General features: G+C 40.5%; 1 protein-coding gene across 6 annotated transcripts in view; it reads right to left on the minus strand.

The window, feature by feature from the left end:
* myo3b (myosin IIIB) overlaps positions 1-27,866 on the minus strand; it is a 70,074-nt gene that overhangs the window by 19,219 nt on the left and 22,989 nt on the right. For 4 of the 6 annotated variants that reach the window (XM_026144906.1, XM_026144905.1, XM_026144902.1 and 1 more), the window contains 23 exons: positions 27,411-27,566; positions 23,994-24,078; positions 23,782-23,898; positions 23,222-23,326; positions 22,858-22,941; positions 22,510-22,712; positions 22,331-22,429; positions 22,138-22,252; positions 21,898-22,024; positions 21,092-21,302; positions 20,136-20,283; positions 18,849-19,002; positions 18,627-18,715; positions 17,070-17,199; positions 10,976-11,055; positions 10,185-10,205; positions 8,944-9,021; positions 7,282-7,487; positions 4,562-4,673; positions 4,261-4,423; positions 3,762-3,842; positions 2,238-2,334; positions 887-938 (listed from right to left, as the gene is read on the minus strand). In XM_026144906.1, coding sequence (XP_026000691.1) covers positions 887-938; positions 2,238-2,334; positions 3,762-3,842; positions 4,261-4,423; positions 4,562-4,673; positions 7,282-7,487; positions 8,944-9,021; positions 10,185-10,205; positions 10,976-11,055; positions 17,070-17,199; positions 18,627-18,715; positions 18,849-19,002; positions 20,136-20,283; positions 21,092-21,302; positions 21,898-22,024; positions 22,138-22,252; positions 22,331-22,429; positions 22,510-22,712; positions 22,858-22,941; positions 23,222-23,326; positions 23,782-23,898; positions 23,994-24,078; positions 27,411-27,566 — 2,713 coding nt within the window. The remainder of the gene's footprint in view (positions 1-886; positions 939-2,237; positions 2,335-3,761; positions 3,843-4,260; positions 4,424-4,561; positions 4,674-7,281; positions 7,488-8,943; positions 9,022-10,184; positions 10,206-10,975; positions 11,056-17,069; positions 17,200-18,626; positions 18,716-18,848; positions 19,003-20,135; positions 20,284-21,091; positions 21,303-21,897; positions 22,025-22,137; positions 22,253-22,330; positions 22,430-22,509; positions 22,713-22,857; positions 22,942-23,221; positions 23,327-23,781; positions 23,899-23,993; positions 24,079-27,410; positions 27,567-27,866) is intronic. The other 2 variants (XM_026144904.1, XM_026144903.1) reach the window with 1 other exon arrangement.

A 27,866-nucleotide genomic window follows, 5' to 3' on the forward strand; every position in this document is an offset into this window, starting at 1 on the left:
CTGAATGAATATATACAAGTTAAAGCATGCCCTGTAATGCGTTTTTTTTTTTTTTTTTTTCAATTTAGTCATGTAGATGTTGTATTCATTTATTTACAATTTACAATTTGGCACTCATATAACTCAAACCCATTAATGTGCTTTGCAATGTTAATCAAATGCTAATGCAATTGCATATCCCCCCCCCCCCTTTACTAGCCCTACCTCCTAGCAAACAGCACCACACTGACTTAATTGTGAGAGTATGAAAAACAGCACATACAGACTTCCTCTCATATTTAATTTTATCTTTGAATAAAAGAGCTATAGGAAAGTATTAATCTGCTTAACATTTCTAAGTACATCCTCCAAAGGATTTTGCTTTTTTAATCTTACATATGCTCAGCAGAGTTACTGGCAAAAACTGTACATTTTCCTCATTTCATCCTTTCAACATCAAATGGTGAGCAGCAAAAATTGGATCAGACTTCAAAGACTGTGATGTGCTCCAAGTCACGGAGTGGCTCTTCTATTTCACATATTGAATCCGAGCAGGATATCAAAGTGCTACCAAAGAACCTCAGGTCTTTACTAAAAAAGGGGTCTAACATCTGTAGAAAGAAGAGCGCAAAGACAAATCACCTCAGGGAAGAGCGAGCATTTATTCTCAGCCGTGAATTTCCAGCCTTTTGATTCTCTCGTTCCTGTACCACCCTGTCTTCTTCTCCGCTGAGATGGAGGTTGGAGCAAGAGAACTCTTTTGTCTCAAGGACTCAAAAAATTCCCAAAGAATAATCTGGGTTAAAGCTGCTTTGTAGAGGAGCAGCATTGTTTTATTTTATTTTATTTTTTACATACACAGCTAGTAAGGCATAAGGAAAATGCTCATTGATATTCTGCTACTTACATCTTTTTTATGGGTGTAATCTCCGTCTGCCTCTTTGTTGTCCGGGCTGTACCTGTGAAATTAAGACGCACTTTTAACTAAAATGAACGAAAATGATCACTGCAAAATAAAGCATATTGCATCAGCTTATTACAAAGAAATCCAGAGCTGAGGATGATTTTTATTTGTCTTTTTTGCTCCTAAAACATCTCCACTTTATGATTATGTAATTTGCGGAGCAAAAAAGCGCCGATGTGTTTCTGCGCCCGTTCGCTCATGTTGCATTATTTAAAAAGCAAACACCAACGAGACAACATCTGCACGCACAATGCCACGAGCCAGTGGCAGTCATGCTTCGGGTCTAGAAAAACAAAAATCTCATCCAGTTTGGAACTGGCAATGCAACCGGAGGCTCTGCTGTTTGGATGCAAACACAGAATTCATGCATGGCAGACAGGAGGGGTATCAAAAGGGAAAAGAACAGCATGTAGGTGAGAACACAAATCTTACCGCAGGAAAATGGGCCAGATCATGTCAAAATAAATATATATGGAGAGATTCCAACACTGATTAAACAGAATTGTTAAGTGGAGGTTTGAAGTTTTTTCCCACCAAGGAATATGATTGTAAACATGGAGAGAAAAATCCCCAGATGAGGCTCTGCTCGGTTTGAGTATACAACAAGCATAACATTTTCAGATGTGTAAATCTAGTATTTTGGAGTTTTGGAGTCGGGAGAGAAATGCGCAACCTTGACCAAAATGTCGCAGAAGATTTAAACAAGATATGCAATGCATCTCTAATTTTACGTCTTTCTTTCTAAGAGCTATTGTGAAAGGTCTGAAATCATTCGGGGATACTTAAAACAATTTTTAGGATGCTTAGAGACTTTTTTAATGACAAAAAAAAGGTAAAAGCTGCCATCAACACCTCGTGTGCCGCTATTCATTCAGTGGCTGCTCTCCCGCTTAGCAAATACTTTCTTAATGTCTGGCCTGCCCATATGTTGAATAAACACAAGCTCGTACATCTGGACACCAGTGCAGCACCCAGCCCCGCTTGTGGTCAGACAAGTGTGCTATCTTGGTGGAAAGTTATTTATTACGTTTATAAAACTGAAAGAGGTGGTGCACAGGGAGGAGCTTTCTCCTTTGGGTGAAACAGCAGTTCATTATGAGGCAAAAGCAGCTCATCCAGCAAAGGCTGAAGATGAATGGCAAGCATGGGAGGCCTCTTGCTCAGTCAGCCATGGCTACTGGTGGACTATTGTCTGTGCAATGAGGAGCAAATGAAATTACAAAAGAAATCAAAGTACAGGAAAAATGAGACCAATGAGAACAGATGCTGAAGGACAACAAATGTCAAAGCTCACCCTAAATGCTCCTCTTTGGTGGTCTTTTCTCCAGCCTCAGGGTGACATCTGTGCTCCTGGGGTCCACAGTCCCGACGCACCCGATGGCCCCTGTAAGCTGCACAGGATATGAATGCCAGACACGCTGTCAAATGGTCAAATGCCTCACCCCTGTCCTCATATACATGTTGCATGCTCACACAATTACACACAAAGTGTATTTATTATATATATTAATCAGGAGCACCAAACAGTTTTGTATTAAGAAACTCTGGATTCACCCGCGAGGAAGTGAGATGTGTTTAGCATGCATATATGGTCTGTGGCGCTGCAGTGAGGAAACTTTGTGCGATTATTGAGACACACTGAGCTCAGACGGATGGTAAAAGGAGCCTGCTGACTTACTCCGTCGACGGGCTTTGTGTTTTTCTGGTAAAATTATATGCACAGGAAAAGAAGGCTCAAGTACATTGTTGAGCAATGGTTCTATTTTGCATGGTCTAATCTGATCGATGGTGAGCATGTCCCCCAGGCCCCGCTGAGATCTGAGAAGCCACCAGGCTCATACATTTGAAAGGCATCTGTTTATTTTCAGAATGCAAATGCAGCCCACCTCAAAGGCTATAAGCTGCAGAGAACACACAAAGTGAATGTGCTGGAGTGCTCCGCCGGGGGGCTGAGGCCCCACTTATGTCAGGTTCAGGTTCTCCCCCCACCCCGCCTTCCATCCCCTTCCCGAACCCCGGCGGCCACACACAAACACGCTTCTCTAAAAAGAAAGACAGCGGCGACAGAGAGGCTTTCCCAACACCAAAACCATGTTTACCCATTCTGCAGCTTTATTTACAAGGGTTTAATGGAGGACATTTACACAAGGTGTGCAGGCGACTGAGATGCTCCATGTGCCAGATGAGGGCAGCCCTTAGGAGAGCCAGGGGAAACAATGCCAGATCTCCTCCCTCCTGCCCTCCTCTCTCCTGCCCCTTTTGGCACCCTCCCTTGTCCTCCAGTGAGAGCCTCCGAGGAGGGGGAGGGGGGCTGGGAAGGTTAATGTGCCCACTTTGATCTTCGTCAAGGCACACTGAGTAAGAATTAATTTACATTTCAGATGAAAAGGTTGACAGTATAAAAAGGCATCTTGTTTCTGGTATGTGAGAGCTGTGTAATAGGCCAGGAATTTGAGAGAGGAAGTCGTGAGGAAACAGAAGGGATAAGCCCCTCTCTTGCCTTTACTGGGAAAGAGATGAAAGGAAAAAAAGGATCTCAGTATGCACTGTTCTTCTGAAACATGGGGACCAAATGCTGCCCAAACTTTCAAAAGCTTTTCTGTATGCATTATTAATTAATTATTACTATTTCGTAGGCCACTCATGGAGATCAAAAAGGTGTTTCACAAAGATGTAAGGTTTCCAGGCCTTTATCCCGTTTCCTTTTGAAAATGTATGAAAACAGTGGCGCGAATTTCCACCGGACATGGGGCCGCGTGAGAAATTCCAGATGTCTCCACTTGAATATTTGAACTTGAAAATTTAAACATTTCTTTACCTGATTGTATGCGGACAGCTGCCTCTTCCCGCTCTTTTTTGATTTGCTTGAGGTTCTGCCGAGCAACATAGCCCCTCCAGGCTAAGGGGAAAAGAAAGAGACAGTGTGTGTATGCGTGTGTGTGTGCGAGAGATTGCTGACCTACCTCTGTGAAACAAAATAGACTGCGCATACTACACAAGATCCCACTTCAAAACACTGCTAAACCAGGTGGCAGAGGGATGGATCCCTTTGAACTCTCTGAGGTCTTATTGTCTGCTCTGAAGCATTGCTCTTAACCCTCATAGGTCAAGCTGTGGTTATCAAACTATCTCTTTTATGAAGACTCACAGGCACATAATAGGCTAGATGTCATTAAGAAACCACCTCACATCAAATTTGCACCTGTTTCATCACGACCGATAAAAGAATATATCACAACTCATCTTTCTTTTCATATTTTTGACTTAAGTTTGAATAATCGCTCTTCCTGTTTACTGTTTAATCAAAACCAGCGTACCTGACTGGATGATTGTGGCCCCACGGCTTCTCTTCTCCTTCTCTTTTCGATAACGCCGGGCCCCGAGCCAGCCTTTAGTGTAAGCTTGCATCACCACCACCCGAGCTATTACTTCCCGCAGCAGCAGGTTCAGTTGTTCCACATGGTAGTATTTCAGAAAAACCTGACAGGACATTTTGCTCTGCTTAGGACATCCAAAGCTTGATTATGTCTATTTCTTTTATGTCTTTACAAACTTTAATGTCTTTTACAAATACAAATAACTTCAATATTAAACTTTTTGTTTTAAAAATAACCCCACCTTTGTCTTTCCCAGCACCCAGTCTTTTAATTTGGCCCTCTCCAGTATGGCAACAGCGTTTTCTTTGCTAGTTTCAGGCATCTCGTGAGCCCGAAATGCAAGATAGTAATATCTGGAAGAGGAGATAATGAAGAGAAAAAGGACACCTTTGAACAAATGTAGTTACTCAAGCAGAGATATTGTGTTTTGCTATTATTTTAAAAAAAATCTGGGAGTATTTGGAGCTGATAAATATAAAAACTAAGCATTATCTTTGCACAGGAAGTCGTTACTTTGTTACATAGTTTTTACGTCCTCAAAAAGCATAACACAATAAAATCAAGGTTGGATAAAACACTAAGTTAAGTGAAAAACTGTGCAGAAAACCCAAAATACAGTGTCCCGATATGAGAACACAGGGTGTCAAGAGGCTAACGAATTGCTGAAGGTGTTTTTATTACAAGCTGCATTCACAGATTCACTGACACACAACTGACAGAGCTTTATTCGACGTCTTTAAGCAGTACAAATGCATGCACACAAATGCATGTAGCAGGCAGTCAGATGGATGCAGAGAAGACTATGTGCAAACTAGAAGACCCGGAATCAAACTATGAACTTGTGGACAACCTGCTTTACCTCCTGAGACACTGACATGCCAATAATAGAACAATATAAACAGATTTAAAGAATTTTAAAAAGCTACTTTCAACTGCTTTCTTAGTGACAAGGGATCACATATTTGATTTGGCAACTTTTTTAACACATTTTTAACGTATGTCATTCCTATAAAAGATTGTTCTGCCACTTATTCATTTATTTTTTGATTAGGCAGTCTAAAAGTTTCAAGTTAGGTATCTAAAAATGTTGACTTACAGCTTCAAACTTCAAACTTCTGATTTTTTAAGTGAAATAAGCCTCCATACCCTCCTAATGCAAGCTCAAAGGGATCTTTGTGTTCTCCTGGGATTGAACCAGGAATCTTTCACTTATTAGGAAAATATATAAACCACTAAATTATAGAGAATAAATCAAGCATGTGTCTGAAACTGGAGCCATCTGATATACAAATCTTGAAATGTTGAATATTTGACAAGATATTGATAATTTAGCTAACTTAGTTTTGGTAGACTAGGGGATGACGTAGTGCCTACTTACTTAACTGTCTTCAAGAAATGACATTATCAATATCAACATCTTGTTGCACATTGCTACTAGAAGTACTGTTAAGAGAACCACAGTTAAAAACTTCCTGCTGCTCAGAAATCTGAGTCAAACATGACTCTTTAACAGAGACCAGCGCTGGATCTCTTTTCAATGCATCATCGTCTCCTATTTCAGTGGCCACAGAAGATCCTCATTAGCGCAGGCCTATCAGTGTGCATCACCCACGCCGCTGTTTATTGCTCACATTGTCTGGATCCATCCACTGATCCTGCTGTTTATAAAATACCAGCATAGGACAGAGTGGTTCTAACTGTTTGCTCAGGGACATCAAGGCTCCAGAAATACTCGTTCATCTTTCGTGTTCTGGCAGTGGTCAAAAAGAAGAAGAACAACAAGAAGAAAAACTTCTTTGAACTCCCCTCCCCGCCTCAGTCTACAGCCTTTCATTCTAATTCCTGTTGATACCTGTTATTTCTTTGATGGTAAATACAAAGCACTGCAACATCAGACGAGCCTTTGATATGGGAGCACAAATTTAAATCAGTTTTCACTAAAGGTGCAGTTTAGCCATTCAGGTCTGTCTGTATGACTTCTGCCTGGCTCAGGTAGGATGATATGGATTCAATAGCAAGGTTAAAATATATTTACACACTCTCCTTCTCACACAGGCACACTTCAGGCACAGGAGACAACAGGGACGTCATCGTGCCGGGGGTTGTGTGCGATCTTCCAGTAATCGGCCTTCAATACTGGGAGCAAAAGTAGGACATGCAGGGAAACACCATGTGGTCATTCAAAGTTTCAGCTCGCCAAAATTAGGCCCACATTTTTAAAGCTTCCCCCGAAGCAACGACACTAACCAGTCATCTCAAAGTTCTTCTTTCCACAAGTCTAAGTTAATTAAATTTTATATAATCTTAAAGTCTCCACATTAGAGGTGGCTGGAATACTTTTCAAAGGAACACTGATCAAACATAAGCTTTCTGGCATTTTCGCACAGCCTCATCTAAATGTGTGGATTTTTTTCCCCTTAAAATTTAGGTGTACGCTTTTAAATTGGAGGAAGCGTGTAGTGCTTAGTAACAGTTAAACGGATCCTGTCCCATATTTTTAAAAACCCAAAACAACACCCTTACGTAAAGCCCCCCGTTAATGATGAGACTTGTTTTAATTGTGCTCTAATGTAATACCGATGGGACAAGGAGACTATGTTTGAGCTTTTTCAGGTCACCGAGTATAAGAACAAACTCTTTATGAATAGTAAAAGGAAATCTATTAAAATGCATCACCCCTTATAATCACAGTTCCTCCTTGTTTGAATTTAATCCATATCTTCCAGACTGGAGTATCCACCCAGTTAAAAGAGCTGCAGGATTTAGTCTTGCACTATCACTAATGACTGCCAATTAGTCAGCCTCTTGCTCTGCTCAACATGTACCCCTATCTAATTAAAGAACCCGTGTTTTTGTGTGATGTAGAGCACGGCTCACTTGTTCTACGCCATCTCTGGGGTTGTGTCAGCGTGCGTGCGTGCTGCAGAGAGGAGGCGCCGCCTGTCTCGACGCCACTCTTACCTGTTGACAAAGTCTTCAAACAGGATGCGGTGGGAGTAGCCTTGGCGGCGGATGTTCACCGTCTCCAGGATCCCAGTGTAACGCAGCTGCACCATCACCCGCTCCTTGCAGAAGCAGAGTGCCTGCCTGTCGTCATTAGGTTTGATGCAGCGCACAAAGTGTGGCTGGCCCACGACCATCTTAGACAGCAGGTCCATCAGGGAGTACTGCACAAACACAACAATGAGGGCAGAAGCAAGAGAAGACACGAGAGAGCAGTTATATCGTTTCATATTATCAGGGTTCAAAGGTCAGATCAGATCTGCACTGGAAGAAGCATTCAAACTTTTTCCAGACAGTCTCATAACAAGCTCGATGGTACCCACGAGAATGAATCAGTATGAATCAATAAACAAATCTATCCCAACAGGACACAACAGTGTTTTCAATTCTAAAGTAAAAGACATCGTGAATTATTTAGGGATTTGAAAAAAAAGCAACACTGTGTAATTCTATTTGCAGAATTGTTGGTATCAGTTATGGTAATGTTAAAAAAAAATGCAATGTAATAACAAAACGAATTAAAGTGTGCAAGTAGATTCTCATTCATCCAGGTCCTGGCAGTCTTCAGCACTTAAAAACAAGGTATGTGACCTGCTTTGGGATTAAATATAGGGTTTTGTCCATCAGTTGTTTTAGAAGTGACGTCTTCTTTTTAAGCACTAATTAAAGATGTATTTACTGAGATGTATTTACATTTTATGAAATGAAAGGTGTGTTACAGGTTCATAGTCTATGAGTATGCTAAGGTCCTCTCACTTGGATCCAATTGACCAAAGCAGAGCACATTTCATCATCAGGCCATGAGCATGACATCCCTGCAGACGTTCAAGTACCTGCCAATTCTGTGTTAACTTGTTCAACTTCACACTCGTCCTACAAGGCAATATAACAGAAATGACTACTCATCCATGGTGTCTGCAACTATTTGTGTCCACAAGTGAGTACAACCCCTACTTTATAAAGCTGCAGTGGACTTGTTGGCAGACAGTTACTGATTTACACAGAACAAATTCATTAAATTCAATTTTGCTGTCCACCAGCCATCTTCAGCAAACATTCCCCAGCTAGTCCCCAGAGCAAGCTGAGGACATCTTTTAATGCTTTTCATCAGAGGTAAATTGACAAAGAACACATGAATACCCATAATTCATTTAATGTAAATATTATATCAGTAATAACTGAAGGATCCATTGATATCACAGACTTTGCTGGTTTGATCAGTTACAACATCATATTAATAACAAGTTAATCCACTCATCAGTGGAAGGCTTTTAGTTGTTTTCAGACAATCAGTGCTCCTGCTTTACGTCATTGAATCTTGCTGTTTGGAGTTATTGATACAGCATAAATTAATCATATTTGTATGAGCTTCAAATTAGTCTGCAGCTTCATATGTTATGAAGATCATTAGCTGCTCAGCTGAACCTGAAAAGCAGCTATCATTTTATTTTCACATTTGAAGCTTTTCTTTGTTACTCTTACAAACAAAGTACACAGTTTAAAAATGCTCAACGGCAAAATGAGACCAGCACGCAGACTTCAGTCTCATTTTCCTGCTGATGTATGGTGGAGTACGTGTCATCCGGGCAGTCATTTTTAGTGAGAAATGCAAACACCTACACGGAAATAGGAGGCCACCGTCTGTCTCCTCATCTTGGTGGTTTCTTCTGGGTGGCGGATCATCTCCATGGTGTCCACCTGAACACAAACAGTCGCGATAAGCACGCTGCACTGATGATCAGGCCAGACTTAGGCCACTGCAACATAAAATGCAGCAGATTCAAATGAGATGCTGTTCATTTGCGACATGACATCTTCAGCGGGCTCTGCAGAAATAAAGGTATTATTACAGCAGGTCCCCTTCCTCTAAATGGGCCAGTTGGGAAAACACAGCTGTACTAACTGTGCCGTCTGTATAACACAGCCTCATAAACACTTAAAGCTAACAATCTAGAGAATAATTCGGCACTGCTGTGGGGCATGGGAAAATTGCAGAGCATTCTGAGTAATGAGACTAGCCGTCACCGAGCAGACAGTCATCCTGATGACGGCGGATTAACGAGGACACAATATAAGCTTTCTAATGGCCTTCGCAGTTCATGGCTTCATCAAAATTAATGATGCAATAGATATTTTATAGTAAGTGAATATCTTAATACTTTATTTCATCCTTGCACGGAGAAAGGAAGGTACGTGAAAGGCTGTGCGAGCTGCATAGGAACGAGACACTCCGACACTTTGTACTTCTGTATGATCTGCTTTCAGAATAGCAAACGGCTATCGGAGACTCACTTCCACTGTTCTAACAACTGTCACTTTAATCTGAGCGCACTGGTAGCTTCTCGTAAGCGTCAGTTTCTGTCAACTTTTCTCCAACTCTGATTGAGAACGAGACGCATACATATTACATCAGTCTCACAGAGTTATTACTAAGAAGTCCTCTCTTCTTCAAGAATAACTGAGTAGGTGCTTAGTGGAAGCTCAACAAAGTAGGACTGTTATTATTCCCACTGTTATTCTGGCCTTTGTTTCCGTCTCACATGAAGCATTTTTATAATCTAAAAGACACATCGCAGTGCATTTGTTTACATTAATAACTCAGGAATGTGGCTGTGTGGAGAAAAAATGGTTCAAAAGGGATGATTTACATTTTCCAAAAGCAGCTTGTGATTGATGTTTTATGACTGGAGCTGCACAGTCAGTCTGTGAAGCGCAGTTTGAAGTTTTAGTTTTTGGATTACAATAATGCGATGATAACTTCAGTGAACTATGTTGGGTTTATTTTCTCAGATCTGTCCTGTGCTTCAGAGGTGGTGCATTTGGATTCAGAAAGTTTTACTATTATCAAACAGGGCTCTTACCTTCAACAGGTATTTGGGAGACTTTGAGTACAGCACATGTTGTCGAATAACATGGAAGGAAAGGAAGAGAGAAATGGAAAGACAAGAGGAATCTGAAACTCAGTTTTAAGAGAGGTTCGAGTGTTAAAGCATCATGTGACTTCGTATTTCCTACACAAAGATCAGATTAAAGTTAGTCAACATAGGCTGAATATTTTCAGTCATTTAAGAAACGCGATCTTAGAGATATTATTAGCTTGTGAAATTCTGCCCCTTAAACAAAGAAGGTCCAGAAATGAAAGTGTTAAAGTTCAGAGGGAGAGGCAGTAAGAGCTTTTTCTTTTAAGAAAATTTCCAGCCACTGATGCTGCCAAGACTCAGCTCAAACAAACTTAGAGTGAACATGAACAATCAGCATTGCTGGATGCAACAAGAGATTCTACATGAAATATCATGGAAAGAAAACCGTCAAGCCAATGCAGTGATTTAAGCTGATTTAGGAGAATCTGCAAAAGTCATCCTTAAAATTTAAAACGCTACCTGCCAGCGACAAAAACAACAATATTCACTAAGTCTCAGAAACTACTTTTATGATGTAGACACTGAGTGCCAGATGGCGATGCTGTATCACCACAAGCAAGACAGCAAACATAACAGGGCAGTCAATTAATGTGGCTATGCTTCACAGCACAGGTTTTTACTGGGTTTCTTATGGTGCAATGCCTGTGAGCAACAAATAAAAAAAAATGTAAAAAAAGCATTATGGGGCTTTTTTTTGCACGTGATGATTCGGGCTACGGCTGAATGCTCACCTTGGTGCGTCCTGAACCAAGCTGTGGTGGGAGAGATCTGGAGGCGGCGGTGACTCTCGCTTTGGACGTCGCCAGATTTCCTGTTGAACACAAGAATGAAGCCAGTGGACTTTCATGCAGTAATATGAGAAAGCAAATAATATTTGGGAATGAGCCAGCGGCGTTTCAGTAAACACTCCGGGATTGATTTTCTTTTCTTTTTTATTCAACATACAAGAAAAAGGTGTATAAAGCGTGCACCACTATGTTGGTGTTCATAGAGCAGGAGAGTATAAAGGAAAAAAAACTAAGCTGAATCCATGGGCTCAGGAGTGCATCTGTGTGCACAGCAGTCCAACAGCCCCACACACAGTGGAAAGGATGTGAACATAGCATATGCAAGACAGTCTGAACATTTCAAAGTTTCTGCACAAGATGTCCAAATGTTTTCTCTGGCTATATCTTCAGAGGCTAAACTGTGATTAATAGCAGTGAAAGAAGCCTTTGAAGCAGGATTGGTGACATCAAAGTCCTAATCCATGGGTGGCAGGATTTTTATAATGAGTGGGAAGTATCTTAACACATTTCAAAGGGTTTACTCCATGAATAAACAATAGCTGCACAGATGTGCCACACACACCTTTAGAAAAATACGTCTGCAGACACAGGAGGCAGCATTACCCGAGCAGCCGTGTATGGCAAGAAGGAAAACCTTTTTAAGTTTTTTTTTTAAAGATAAAGCCAAAGTGACAGCCCAACAATTGTTCTAGATTTTCTACCGCACACAGACAAACTTCGAAAATGCAAATATGCTCTCGTCTTCTGCGATATCATTTCAAGACTCGCATCGGTTGGTGAGGACATCGTCTGACAGCGAGCCAGAAACTTAAACACCGGATCAGCGCCTGCCTTTTCCCAGAGGACGCTGCACTATCAAACATGTATTAGAAGCTTCAATCAAAAGCCGGACTGATCAAAATCAATTTAGGATGGATTAATTAACAGGCAGTGCACTTCTAACTTTAGACAAAGGGTGTCCTACTGGTGCCAAAGGGTTTTGCACTGAGCCAAAGCAATGTGCCGTTCATAGCACACATAGATACACACACACACAAATATGTGCACACACACACTGCTGTAGTCAAAACAACCAAAAACATATGATGTGAGCACTCTTCAAAAGAGTCTTTTAAGCTAGTACTGATGTTGCTTTTAGCTTTTGACAGTTATCTCCCGATTTCTATTTATGCATCTGCTTGTTTATTCTGCTAATAAATCAGTTTTTTTTTTGTATCAGGCAACAAACTAAATGCAAGACATTCTGCCATATTAAAATATGCTTTTTATATTTGTTGTAAATACGTTTGGAAAAATAACCAACAGATCAAAACTGGAACCCAAAAATAGAAGAAAGGACAGAGTAAAGCCCGATATGATGGAAATGTGAGCAGTTAATTGCTCATTATGAACACATGTTTGTGAGAAGGTCTTGTGTTTAGGATACCGGGAACAGATTTTACAACCTCAAAGGCCCCTTCGGCAAAACCTACACACATGCACGCACGCACGCACGCACAAAAAGTATGATCTTTGAGAACAGGGGCTGTTAAACTGTGTCGGGTATATTACCAGCACACAGGCAGGGAGGGCCCTGCTCCAATTAGCCCAGAGTAAAGCTGGATGGATTAATTGGAGTGGGTCTTGTGCAAATGAAGTGCGCTCTCTCTTCTCCCCATTAGTGCTGCTGGGCCAGATCATCTGAGCACATTTGTCATGATGAATTAGCGGCTGCGAGTGGAACGGGCTCGTGGAGTGTCACTGTGCTTTTACGCCTCTCACTTCCATGACACCATCAAGAGGAGATGAAGGGGCTGCGCTGCGATGAGAGAAACTATGACAGTTGTACCTAAGCCTTGCAAATGGACACTCGCTGCTTTCTTCGTGTATTCCTTGGCGGGTCGTATTAATTCATTCTTCCGGCGGGTTTCATATCCCCTCCTGACTAGATGATTAGAGCATTGGTTAATAGTCAGTATCCTCAAAGATTTCTGCCTCCTGAGACACGAAGCCAAGGGAACACCTGTGATGTCCGGCCTGAAAAGAAGACCTTCTAATTTAGATACAGTAAGGAGCTTGTCTAATGATGTGGATAATAATTATTCAAACACAGAGACGAGCTAGAAAAGGAAGATTTGTTCTTTGAAAGCGGATTCAGCTGAAGAATAGGCTACATGTGTTTTAAGTTACAGATGGAGACAGCCCTTATTCTCAGAGTTCTCATGATAAAAATAAAACGAAAAGAGAAAAGGAGTGGAAATATAAGAGGTTAATAATTGAAAAGGAGGGCGAGCAGGTGAGGGGAATATTTCCCAGGTCATTCAGACTTGAGAAACAGGTGGAGGAGCGTCCCACTGATCGTTTCTGCTTCACGCATGTTGCTCTTGGCATGGACTACCAAGACGCAAACAGAGAGAGGCAGAGCGGTGTGTGGGGAGTGGGGGGTAGAAAGAGAAGAAAAAAACCCTTCCTTGGCATCTGTGCGTTCACTTTGAAAATTAAGCCCAGCAAGAATCCTGTAGGAAAAAAAAAAGCTCAAGCTGGCAGTTGTATTGGGGTTCTATTGACAAGAATAGTCAATGTGCTCGGGATTAAAAAGCAATCCCGCGTTCAATATGACACCTCCCTACATGCTTTTATGAGTGCCAGTGTGCGCCTTGTACTTCAGAAGCTGTGGATCGAGCTGTCGACACGGGGGACAATCAAAGTTGTAAGAGAGAGCAGCCTTCCTGAGCTGAGTGAGCAGAGCCTTGCTGGATATTTCTGCCCGCTCTCCCGCTCTCTTTTTGAAAACATGTGATCTAGAAACTCAACTCAGCAACCAAGCAAATTAGATTAAAGCACCCGTAACCCCCCGCCACCCTACCCACCCTCTATAACCACCACCGTTTATGCCTAGAGATGGCTTCGGGGGCTGTTGATTTAAATGCCATCCACTACTGTCAAAGCAGATCAATCATAAAAAAGCATGGTGTAATTGGCTTTTAGTGACACAACACAGTGTTGCATTTATCAAAGGATGTTGTACCATGTGACTTAGGAGAGCCGGCTTCTTGCTATTGATGTGCAAGGCCCGTCAAAAAAAAAAAAATCCCTCTGCTGACTCAAAACATTCCCCAATACTGCGATTAGGAGAGAATTCAAACAAAAGTATTACTTGGTGAGTGTCTCTCCTGCTAGAGAGAATATGTGGAAGTGCAGTGAAAGACTGCAGTGTCTGCCGACTGGGATGAAAAAAGGCAGAGAACAAAGAGCCAAATATGTCATATCGCTGGGAGAAGCCTGTCACTTCCACACAGGAGGATCTCCTTACATGAAGGGAGACGGAGGGAGATGGCAGAGGATGGGAGAGCTGCAACTGTGGCTTTGTGTGAAGATGTAAAACCAATATGTAAATTGCTCAATATGAACTCCACAGCCCTAAAGATCTTGCAGAGCATATTAACGGCATGAGCTTCTTTAGCAACTGCAGCAATTGGCAAATGGCATAAATGCTCCAGCTGACAAATATTAGACTTCAGATTGTGATGTGACGTGGTAAAACTGACCATTAAAAACAGCTTTTTGCTTTTAAATCTGCAAAATAACTAGGGGAGTTAGGTATGAGATAAATGTAATCAAAGGGACATTAAATTATAGTATAAACTTGAAAATAAATGGGAAAAACTCAGACAGAGGATAAATATTTCACATTTGTTCTGAAGGATAGTGCAGGATCTATGATATATCTAATTATTTATTCTGCAAATACAAAGAGGAAAATACAAAGATGCATACAAACTCAGGGAGGGTTTATTTGTTTAGAAGCTGGTAATAAGAAGTCACGAATGCTATGTATTAGGTGCTAATAGCGTCCCTTTCAAAGACGGCATGTAATAGTAAATCTTTATATACAGAAATCATCCCGTGATTAATTTTTTAAATGGTGGCTTGCCAATGAATAATTCAAAATGACACCAAATTACATCAGTGCAGGTCCCGTTCATACCTGTTATTTTTCAGCGTACAGTATAAGATGTTAAAACCTTATCGGTTGAATGAGAATATAGCATGTGTGTGCCTGCGCGGCCCACTATCTGTGAACTCCATCCTCTGACAAAGAACTGGCAGTCTCGATGAGAAGTGTGCATGTGCAGATGTGCTATGCTACAATCAGCAGGGCCAGGCAGCCCTGAGGCCACACACACACGCGCACACACACACGTCCACTGTACTGTGACCGTGGGTTGCCCAAGCCCTGGTAGACCCAAGTGAGCTCTGCCAATTCAAACACTGTGATTCCCCTGATCTGGGAAAGGCCCTGGCTCTGAGGAATTTGTCCATGCAAATACATCCCATTTCCTCTGACAAAACACCACCACATGTCCAAGCCTCAAGGACCCACATTCTGCAAGGCTCAAGTGCCCTCGCTATTCACCGCCTGGGAACTTTTTACTTTCTGAGGCCTTCACACTTCCCTGCTACCCTTCAATCATGAACGGTCGGGATATCACATTCTCAAATTGCGGTCGCTTGTTTTACAGTCGACAGAAACCAAAAAGCTAAATTGTCTGATTTATAGGTATTGTGTCCTCACTGCAGTGTGACATGTGCATCACCACAAACATTAACCTCCAGTGCATTCATGCACAATATGTGTAGTCCAAAACCCCAGATCCAGCATTTCGCTTTCATCTCTGCATCCAGGCCGCTGCAGGTCTACGATGATGTCCCCTAGTGGTGACACACTGAGGGGGCGGCCCAGACAGTGAAACCACCCTGGTGTAAAACAGATTTCCATCAGATCGCCCCAGATAATGGTAATTTCACAGATAACAGAGAATCCATAATGTGGAGTAAAATGCAAATTAAATCTCCCCACAAATTTTACCCCGAAGAATAGATTTATAATTTTCTCATGCGTTACTGTATCTCACTTAAACAGTGCTCCATCTTTTCCGGCACGATAAGCCCGAGCAGTGTTTCATAGCTCTTTATCTAACGAGATGATCTGCGGGTCCACAAGCTGCAATATGAAAATCGGACCTCTGACTCTAAAATTAAAAAAGATCTGTGTAAGCACGGTGTTTCTAAAAGAATCTTAAACATTTCAGGATAGTCAGGTCAGACACAAACACAGTTGAAAAGAAAAAAGGAAATAAAGAAGCTTTCAGGAGTGCAGCAGTAAACACTGCAGCACATCTTAGTTTCTATTCAGTGCCTTTGTGCACTGAAATTAAGTGTTCACTGAATTGGGTTTTATAGAGTGTACTTTTCTGAAGCTCGTAATTGCAGAAAGGAAGTGGCTGAAGGCTCCCTCGTGCACAGCCAGCAATTGAAGTTTGCAGACACGCTGCACAGATTTCTACAGGAGTCTCAGCTTAGGTGCCTTTTGTGAATCGAATCTCCTTCTAATGCCACTGGGAGAGAAAGCAGGAATTTACAGGTGCCTAAAAAAGGAAGTGAATCACATAAAGTGGCTTAGCTGAAATAAAAGTAGGAAGTGGGAATCTGATAATATAAAACATCTATTAGCATTTCAGCTAAATCAAGTGACCAGGAGGGCCCCAGCCCCAGCTAATGACAAGCACATTACTCTACCTTCATTTAACCAACAGAAAAGAGGTGGGAAGAGTTGCTTTTGTGTTCTCTAAATACTCTTTTTTCATCCCCTGGGTATTTAGAAACCTTATCATAAAAATATCCCACTGCACCCACAATCTGCAGATAGCATTCAGCAGAGGGAAACCAAGAGGGACAGCTTAGTGAAAATAAAAACAGAGCGCCATGCGGAGAGCTGAGCCTCTCAAGAGATAATGGAGACTGCAGATTTATCCGAGCACGGCACGCAGAGGCTTGAAATGAAGGGGGGCTGGGGGGGGGGGGGGGGGGGGGGCAGCAGATGCCTGGGAGTCGCGTCTTAAAGAAACCCACTTACCTGAACATTTATGGGAAGAGTACACAGCAGCACTATTCACTGAGTGATATAGTCCCGCAATTGTTAACAAAAGGAAAGTTTCCATTTCCTCTGTGGCTAGTGGTTAGTTGCTGAGATTTTCTAAATAGCATTATATCATACCTGTTTTAGTTAAGGGGCTGGAAAACAGCTGCTGCAAAAGTTTGTTCTCTGACGTCCTCAACACCACAACAATGTCTGCAGGGAGAGTGTCTCTGTTTTTCTCCAAAAAGCCATTCACATTGTACATTACCTGTTGAGTAGGACATGAGAAATACACGTACGTGTAACAGTCAATTCACATTTTCTGAATCTGAATTGTCATCACTCTATGATAAGGCTGAAATTAATGCTGGGGTATGGTTTAATTTATATATATATATACACACACACACATCTTATGTGAGGGTAAAAAGATCCCAGAGAAAACTGATGTTCCTTTTAACCACAGAAAAACCACAGGTGTGAGCAATAAAAATACTGATGGCTGAAATCCATTTGAGGTTCAGTTGCCGGTGTTGCGCATGCTGCTTCTGCCAAACTGTCAAAGCTTACTGGAATACAGATGTTTTTAGAAACACCTGCGTTTTTCCTCAGTGACATGCGATAAGTTTGCTGTGCCGCTATCCAGTCCTGGATTTATGAAAAATTCCAATAACACAGTTCAAACAGCTTGGTGATTCCCAAAGAGCTATTAGCTGAAAGCTTGGCATATCTCGGCATGGTGTGCAGTATGTCATTAAAAAATCTGAGGAAACTGAACAACTAAAGGACAAAGGAAGAAGTAGCAGCACTAAAAAATGTCTAGCAGATGAACAGTATCTGAAAGTCATGGCCTTAAGAAATAGGAAGAAATCTACTGTTTGCTGAACCCTCGTCAAAAATGGTTTCCCAGCGAAGGATGGCTGTCAAGAAGCCATTCTTAAAGAAGGGAAACAGGGAAAAAGGGCTGAGGCCTATCCTAGCTGTCATGAGTTGACAGGCAGGGTTTCTAATCTGTCACAGGGATAACACAGAGAAACAGACAACCATTCACATTCACCCCTTTGGCCAAATTAGAATCACCAGTTACCTACACAGGCAGATCTTTGTAGTATGGGAGCTCGGGTACCCAGAGAGAATCTATGCAGGTGCAGGGAAAGAGGGTAGACTCATTGTAGGGAGCCCCAGCTGGGTGGTAGATTTGAACCCAGGACCTGGTTGCTATGAGGCTCCAGTCCTAACCACTGCTGCACTGTGCCACTCTTCATATGTTCGCATGTCTCATATTATAATCCACTCAAAAAAGTGTCTCTTTTCACATTTTCTTCATATAAGATATTTATAAGAAATAAGTATGAAAAAAGTTAACATTATGAGAAAATGTGAAGGATCAACTAAGATAGACTTTTTAGTAAAATTTCACAGACTTATAGGATTTTGTTTCCTATTTTTCTCTATATGGGATGTAATAATTTTTTTTAAGTCACAACAAACCTAATCAGACCCCAAAACAGATGTAGAGAAAAATCCTTCCATAAAGTATGCAGATGTTTATGAAATACTCAAAGTAAAGGCATAATCAGAATAGAAGGTTTTACCAAGCATTTCAAAGGCCTGAACACTGGTTTACATGCTCACACCCATCATCATCAAGGCAGTAGATTGTTAGTTAAACACATCCAATGAAGTATCTGATACCTGTCCGGCATAGTGCTGAATTCCAAAACAAAGCTCCACTCGTTTTGGTATCAAAAAATATTTGCAGCGCAAATTGTCCTCAAACTTATCTGTAAAGAAGACATGTAGAAGAAAATTACAGCACGTGAAGGCTCATTATGCATTGATCTGTGAACTCTTATGTAACTGAGTTATTTTATGTGCTACATCTCAGCATGTTTGCGACTGTAGTTCCAATCTTACCCACTAGGGTCTGGTCGGTGGCCTGAGGGAAGCGGCTCTCTTCATCCAGCAGGGACAGCAGACCCATGGGCTTCTGCAGAAACATGTCCAGAATGGGCCTATTGTCCTCATACTCCACCAGGCTGGCATCAACTTCCTCGCTCTGGTATTCCATCTAATTAGAACCAGTGAATGCAGAATAATAATCTAGTTATGGTTTCCCTAAATGACCCAATTAAACAATCTAGGCTAAATATGCAATGTGCATGTGTGGTTTAAAAAAAAAAAAAAAAAGAGTTTCTAATCAAGCAAACCACACACTTGCAGCCAGCTGTGTGTGTCTACGGCTGAAATTTACAGCGTAATAGAGTCTTTTACTGAATGCATAAAACAGAACAGCTCCAAACCAACAAATAGAGCCACTTACTTATTCATAATTTATTTCAATGTGCAAATAACCCAGAGTCAAATCACATTATTGCATCTATTTAATTTCAGATCAAAAAGTTGTTTTAAATATATATTTTACTAATAAAGTGGAACCAATGGATCTAAACCATCCTCATGTTTAAATCATTAAGTCAGAATAATCAGTTTCTGTGTACAGCAAGACTGAAGACATCCACACACAAAATAAAGATCCCTTTTCCACCGAGCATTAGCCCTACATCAGGGGAGGATGTTTTCCACAAGCTAAAGGCCTTTTTTTCAGAGATCACTGCTATAATTAATCTGAACGGGGAAAATGTAGCTTCCAATAACACTTCTGGTCCTGGAGAGAGCTAAAAATGTGAATGTAAATGAAAGTGCAGAGGCTATTATTAGTCCATATGCCGTGCGGAGTTTGGCCTCAATAAATAATAGTTTGTATTTTTCTAAAGAAATGCACACTGAGCTATCTAATGAGAAAATGTGCCACATCACTAAACCGAGCCACTTTTCTTGAGTTCTCTTTAAAAAAGACTGTTGCAAAGTTACTTCAAACAAAAGGGTTTCTGATTGATGTCAATTCATCTCCATCGAGGAAAAAAGGCTTTTCGCACTTCAGGGTAAACAGCTTCATTAAATCAATTAAGAGAGTAATTTGGGGTGACTTGTAGGAAAAATTAATGTTGAGAGCTTTTCTGAATTGGTAACTGTGTAAACACCAAATTTATTTAAGTGACTAATTTCCATAATAGTGTTTTAAATGGAATGTTCTCTGCATATTTTGTGTTATTCTTTCACCCCAAACACATTACAGTGGTATCTTCTACTTTGTGCATTAGAGCGGATCATTTAAAACCTATTTATGCATGAAGAACTCACCTGTTCGAGAGCAAATATGTGCTGGTTGAAATAAAACTGAATCTGCTCGTTTGCGATGTTGATGCACAATTGCTCAAACGAGTTCTTCTTGAAGTTTTCAAATCCAAAGATGTCCAGGATTCCCACATTCATGCCGCTCTCTACGGCACTTCAAAGGAAAAAAAGGGGGACAAACAAACTTATTCTTCTATGCGATGGAACAAGCAAATCCCCAGCAGCCATATTAATTGATAAAACTTTAATGATAATCCAAGTTCCACCCAAATACGGAGTCTGGTCTGGATGGCCTAGTCTGACGAGAAATCATAAACACCGTCTTTGAAAAAGTCAGATCTTCTTAAATGGCTTTTATTTCAGTCTCTATTGATTTAACCTCCAGTTATTTTCAATGTCTGCACTAACAATACTCACTTCTGCAACACAGCATAGATATTTATGATCCTGTATTTTATATTCAGTGCTTGGAGCTGCTACTTTCATGATCAGTCATTACCCACAGTATGTAGAGGTCACCTTTAACCAGTGCTACCAGGTTATTAATGGCAATAAGGAAACGGCTAAGATGACTGGAATGCAGACGGGAACTCTGGCTTCATCTCTGAGAGACGACTCCTTGACAGTCAATGCTCATATTTATGAAGGAATTCTTTTGGATCAATGAAAAGCCTCTTTGCAGTCTCTCTGAAGTCTTTTTAATCATCTGAACATTATTTTCTCTGCACGCAACTCTGTATCAAAAATTTATTAAAACTTTTTTCTTTTTTGCTCTCCTTTTGCTTGTCTTGTGCTTTCCCATTGATATTCCCCTCTTCATGTTTGCATCTACCTCTGCAGACTTCCAGAAAGGTCATCAGAGCTTTGCAGAAACTGAGTGAGAAATTACACCCCAAGAAATTACAGAAAAGACAAAAACAGTGGGCATGCAAACAAATTGTTCATCACTAGCACGCACTGACCAGACATTCATGTCAGGCTGCAGGAGTGAGTTGATGCGATTCACTATCCAGCTGAACAGGCGTCCGTACAACGCCTTGGACATGGCGTCTCGGACATCGGCGGCTTTGTCCACGGTGTTGGAGCGGATGATGGTTTCGCCCCTCGTGACCACACACTGAGAGGTAAGTGCTTCCTGGAGCTCCTCGGGTCCAATGCTGAGGAGAGACGCAGCTGAGAAAAAGGCGAGACAGTCAATCAGTTTCACAGTGAAGAGATTACTGCATCTTATCACAATACTATAATAACAAACTATAACATGGTTATACTGCAGATATTTAAAGTGGAAAGTGGAAAGGTTCCCTTTTCTCAAATTCTACAACATCACCTCAAATCAACAGCTCAATGATCCCAAACACACATCTAAACTGTTTTGGGGATGGATAAAAATTTGTGGACTTTATTTAAAAGCCAGCTGAGCTCTACCAATTCTCCCAACAAGATTGGTCAAATATCCAAGCTTGCTGATCATGGTGCAGCTTGCTAAGGGGCATTTAACCAAATATTAGTGAGAGGTAATGTATATGTCTGAGCCTATATGCATACTTTTGACCATGTGTGGTTTAGAGAATATCCAAGATACATTCAAAATCACACTACACCCTACAAGTTCTTGTTTTTAAAGCAGCTAAAGATGTACAATCCTGTTTTTTTGCAGCCAGTGATTAACTTCCTAAAACACTTCAGGTCGTACAAGTTTATGGGAGTCACCGATGACCATTTTTTATTTACAGTCAATGCTTACAACACACATTGCCTAACATCTCACCGTTCTCTAAGGCCTCTGAGTTAGGCACTTCACTAATATCGGTCTGATGCTGGGATGTGATGGAGGCAAATTCAATATTCCCAGTATTCAAAATTGCTGAGAGAATTTTGTAAGCAGAGTCGACCTCCTAAAAACAAGATATCAAAAGAAAATTGTTACATATTACGTATTTTATATATTACAGCTCTCAATAGATCTGTGCCCAAACATTGCATATGTGATTGCTTGAGTGTTTAGTACCTCTTCTGTAAAGCCGATATTTCGGAAGCACTCCTGAATGGCATCAAACTGCTCTTTATATTGTTTCCTTGACACAATGTCTTGCATCACTTTGCAGTGCTGACTGTCAATGTACCTGCAGATTCATGTTATGACAGTCAAATTAGTTTCCACATTGTGAGGAGCGAATGATGGGATTATTTGCATCACAAACCTGGGAGGTGTCCCATCTGGCAGCCTGTAAGTCTTCAGCTCGTCTTGGTGGTAAAGGCCGGCATATATGTAATAGAATATGTGGAAATTTTCCTCCCCTCTGAAGGAAAAACAAGCAGAAGTTAGATGAATTACTCAAATCCAACCGCAGGAAGGAAAAAAGCAAGGGCAGCTGCTTACGGAGCCTGTTTGATGACCCTCGACTTCTCCAGCAGGTATTCAGATATCTTGGCCCCAATAACCGCTCCTGTCGGCGTGAACTTCATCTCCAAGTACTTGCCAAAGCGACTGGAGTTGTCATTGATTGCCGTGCAAGCGTTTCCAAAGGCCTCGACGAGAGGGTTAACCTGCAAAATCTTCTCACGGAGTGTCCGATTGTTTGCCTGAGAGCAACAAAATAATTATTTCATGAACTCTGGTAGATTTTTAAGATAGTTTATGAAGTAGTTATATCAAGTAGTTAAGTCTGGTATTAACAAGTTAGAAATGATGATGAAAAATAGTGACCAAAGAGCTACTATGCAGTACCTTTCCCAGGAAAGTAAGATGCTGAACAATTAAATGAGCACTTTCTGTTTTCCCAGCACCGCTTTCTCCACTAATGATGATACACTAAACAAACGAGATAACAGTTCATCAAGCGGGAACACTGACATCATATACCATAATTTTTTCATATGTTATTTACTAACATTTCCTTGCTCCTTTGCTTTTGTCCAAAAGTTTCCAAATCGACATTAAAAAATAACTGATTGTAATTAAAAGAAATTGCTCGAAAGCATTTGTAAAACCTACAGTGCTTTATACAAAATAATTTTCATTATTATTCTATCAGTTTTAGGATTGCACGGTACAATGCTTCAACCTATTCAGTCACTTTTCTGGAAGATACCTGGTCTTTGCAGAATGTCACCATGCCTTGGTAAGCTGCATCTGCAGTAGCAAAGATGTGTGGAGGGTTGTCAGCTCGCTTTACGCCATGGTACAGCTTAGAGAACTAAAAGGGGCATAAAAGTATTCATGAAGACTTTTATTTTTATTACGGCTTTGAAGAAATTAACAACCAACAGCTTGGAGAAGACAAAACTCTGCAGCGTCACATAATATCAATATCGGATATCCAGTGAAGAGAAAATTTGAGGAAAAATGCATGCAAAGTTGCTGACTATGCATTAGAGATGTTTAGAGTAATTTAAAAGATTAAAAATAGTTGATTTAAACTGACTGAGCAGAAAATTTGGGGGCCAGATTGTTGCACTAACTAATATGACAATTGCCATAATAGTTGCTGTTACTGTGAATAAAAACAAAATAATAATAATAACAATAACTAGCCCTACAAATAGAGTATCCACTAAAGCAGAACCTGCATCATGACTGGCATCCATTCATCATTTCCACTGTGTTTGTAAAAAAAACACAAAAACTATTTGTGACTGATGTGTTACCGACCTGAGGAGAGTAGATGCTGAGATTCTGGAAAGGATTGAGAGCGATGAGGATGTCACCGACGTAAGTGTACACCTGCAGCTCATCATACCTCTTGTGGAGATGGCTGATGATTGTCTCCTGCAGAAAAGAAAACACACACACACAGCCTAAAATCAACAACTTTTCAGCTTGGGCTCATCAATGCATGACGAGATAAACACATAAAATCCTACCTCGTCTAAGAACTCCAGGTTCACCAGATCATCATCAGGACAGCTCTCTATTATGAGGGTTTTACGAGTATTGATCCGGACGTGCCTGTATGAAGTCAAGGACACGAGATGCCTTTTAAGCCTGTAAAGTGACCACTAAATGAGAAACAGTAGTGTGACTGGCTGAATGTAATACCCAGTCACTTCCATGTTTTTCACGAGGCCCTTTAAGCTTTCCCAGGGGACAAAACTCCTATTATCACAGGATGTGGTTGCACTTTATTCATGTTTTGACCTATCACTCTCCAAAGAGCCCCTGTGGACAGAGGTCAACTAACCTCCAGCTGGCTCCACGAAAACCTCAGGGGAAACCACAGAGTGTGAGAAAGAGAGTAAAACAGAGCGGTGCTTGTGAGTGCCTACTGCTTTGTGTGCTGTATGTGTATATGCACAACACAGAGTGGACATTTTGACATTTCTATAACATGTAATGCATCACAAATCTTAGCATGACTACCAATAATAGTCGCTTAGGACAACATGAATGTAGTCAATTCCACAGAGAAGAGACTGACATCAGCCAAACCTAACAGCCATAAAATTTAGACCATTTTTATCAGCGTAATATGGTTTAGTGGAGTCAAAAATCCCATATACTACCATGAATCCAGACTCCAATAGTTAAGTCTGCATACAAAGCCTTTTACAAGTGAGTAACTACCAGTACTAGCTAGTCAATCTAGCCCTTTGCTGAGCTTAACCCACTTTGTTCCAATTAAGACTTTAGTGTGAAAATCTTGCTGGGAGCCAATTGTAGCAACATCCAGTCAAAGGCCATCTACAGTCTAAAAAGTCAATAAAGTGTCACAAATCTGAGAATAACTGCCAAAAATAGTTGCTTAAGACAGCATAAAAAAATCAAACTTACAATCTTTCTTAAATTTAGGGGGTTATTTAGGGTTTTTTTCAGCAATCAAATATTTATATTGTGCTAATAATATAAATATTCATTGTCCAGCCTCCTATGATAACCTTTTTATAATACACCAAATCACTGAAGGTTCTATTATGACATCATGTTGCACAGCAACCACACACCATTGGGCTAGAGTGACCCATTTCCTTATCTTCCTATAAGACACTTAAGCTCTGTAATGTTTTAATTTCACAACAGTAACATCTACTTTAGTAAATACCAATACACTCATTTTGTTATGCATCTCCAAATTGTATTTGCATTTCCATATAATAAATTACAGTAACTGTCACATTACCTTGTGAAATCAAGGTTTCTGTATTTGTAGACCATATCAAGATTTTAATATTAGAAAAATATTTGTATATTTGTACTTTAAGGCAAAGGCATTTAAAGCTACTAGAATGAGTCTAGCTGGAATATAATTCCAGCATGTTATTTACACGTATAGGTAATTGTGAAATCCTCTTTGACCTTGTGATTTTTATATTTGATTGAACAAAATCTTTCATACCAATTTTTCATTATATATACTTGAATGGGGTGGAAAGTGTGTGGCTGAAAGGGGAAGCAGTGCATTTATATCTAAACAACATCTAACACCCCTAGTTTTTATTTACTTTGGTTTTTTTATTTTTGCTTTTGTAAGTGTGATTAAGTACATCAGTTTATTAGCAGCACGACAGACTAAACAATACTGCAGCATGCACTTCTATAAATAACCAGTAGCTTTGTGGTTGGTACTACAACACAGGGAGCAATATTGCATTTTGGATAGCGTTAACATTTCTTTCACCACTTTTGTTTCCAGAGTTATTAACGTTCCAAACAAGAAGAAAAAAGCAAATACAATTAAAAATGAACTTGACAGATTTTTTCTTTCATTTTTTTTAGAAACCACAATAATAATATTGCCGAATGTACTCAGCGAAATCATATAGTAATACTGAGATAGCCATAACATATCTTAACCTAACCAGCCCAGTATTAGTATCATGACATTTTGACTTGTCTATGCTATTTTTTTTAACATGCAGCTGAAAGCCGTCCCAGTTTTCAAACAATATTAATAAGCATTTAATCAAGTGTCAGGTCAGATAAGTGGGCCATATTTAATTTCACTTCTTTGACTTGTAAGCCTGAAGAGCTTATGATAAAACAGGGTTAAGTAACAGTAACAAGTAATCTCTAAACGTGGACTAGTTAGGTTGCATTGTGCAACCTAATTTTAATGCTTGGTGGTTTGGGGCTTCAACAAAAGCACAAACAATAGTTTTTTTCTTTTCTTTTGTCACATTTGTAACATGCATCCATATTCCATTATAATAAATATACAATCATAAGACTAGCTCGAAATATAAATTCAAGCTTCAGGTTAGGAGCTTTTTCCTCATCTACTTTTTGAATTAATTCTCTATTCTGAATATAGTGTAAATGCAACAGCACAGAAATATGCTCAGTATGTGGTCCCTATAAAGTCAATCCCCGTCATCATGTCCCTTAGAGAAAGACTTGAGACCTCTAGCGTCTCACTCGCTCCTGCTTTGAAGTAAATCACACTATTCCACCTACGGCAGCTACTTTTAAGTTCTCTATGTCTTTATTCTTATCTGGAGTCATTGTTTGCTGATCTGTGGCATGAGAGACTAAACCAGGCGAGCCCAGTTCTCGCCCTACAAGCTCCTAATCCCATTATCCACTTTCACTGTGGACAGGAATTCGGGATCAGGCTCAGGCACAGACTCTGCACACTCCCGGGAGTAAACAGAGTTGGCACAACATCAAGACTCTCAGTCAAGGGCAGGTTCAGCAAACTCCTTTATAATGAAGATTAAGCAATGCCAAAGTCAGTATTTCTCCAGTAAACAGGAGACTTTCTGCTCTGTCGCTTGCTGCCATGTGAGTGTCAGGGTGAAGATTTAACTTTCAACATGTGCCTTTTCATATGGCTGCGTTCATTTTTTACACACATAAGGAGGTTGTAAGGTAGTTGCTATTTTAATTAATGAAGGAAATAACTAATTAGCTCATTAAAAGTGAACAGGCTGTAATGCTGCCATGTCACCTATTTCTGGGTGCAAATCTATATTTAATTATTCCATCATTGGGTTAATTGGTTGGAGAAGTGATGTGTACTAAGTACATCCACTGGACTAATTGGGATTTATTAATCTAAGGTTACTCAGCACAATAACTCCTTCTGAATTAGTCATACTGCCCTTACTTCTCTTTAATCACATACTGTAATTTCCATTACTCTGTTTCATCTTCATTTCTGTGTTGGAGTGTAAGAAGATGAGACCCTGCCCCCTACTGGACAGAAAAAATATCAGCACCCAATCCATGCCTATCAGTGAAATAGAGATCTTCAACATCCAAATGAACTAATACAGTTTGCATCTTTACTATTTCATAACAGGGAAATTTAAAACAAAACAAAACATAAGATTTGGGATACTTACTTGGATTTGGTTTTGCAGCCTATTTGTTGCTGCTCTTGGATGAGAGCTGCTAACTGCTGACGGAGAGCTATGTCCTTGCCATGGGCCTGCTTGATGAAGGGGTGCTCCAGAAGGTGGGTCACAGATGGACGTGCCTCAAAATCCTTTATCAGACACCTTAAAGCAACAAAATATCACACAGTTACCTCTAAAACCCTCAGACAGACAAACTGTCCTTCATCAGTCTATAAATCAGAGTGAATTAAACAGTTAAGTGCAGTCACCTGAACATTGCGGGGAGCTGATTTGTCTGGATCAACTGTGAGTGATACTCATACCAGTGCGGTGCCGCTTGCAAGTGTTTTTAAGCGTGGGTCACTAATCGATCCTTCTCCGAGGACCACATGGTCACTATCACCATGGCCCCGAGTCCAAACAAGCCCTGCTGTGGCACAGCGGCAGGTCCTATCTGTGATC

The sequence above is a fragment of the Astatotilapia calliptera genome, chromosome 16 (assembly GCF_900246225.1).
Source record: "Astatotilapia calliptera chromosome 16, fAstCal1.2, whole genome shotgun sequence".
NCBI classification, from domain to species: Eukaryota; Metazoa; Chordata; class Actinopteri; order Cichliformes; family Cichlidae; genus Astatotilapia; species Astatotilapia calliptera.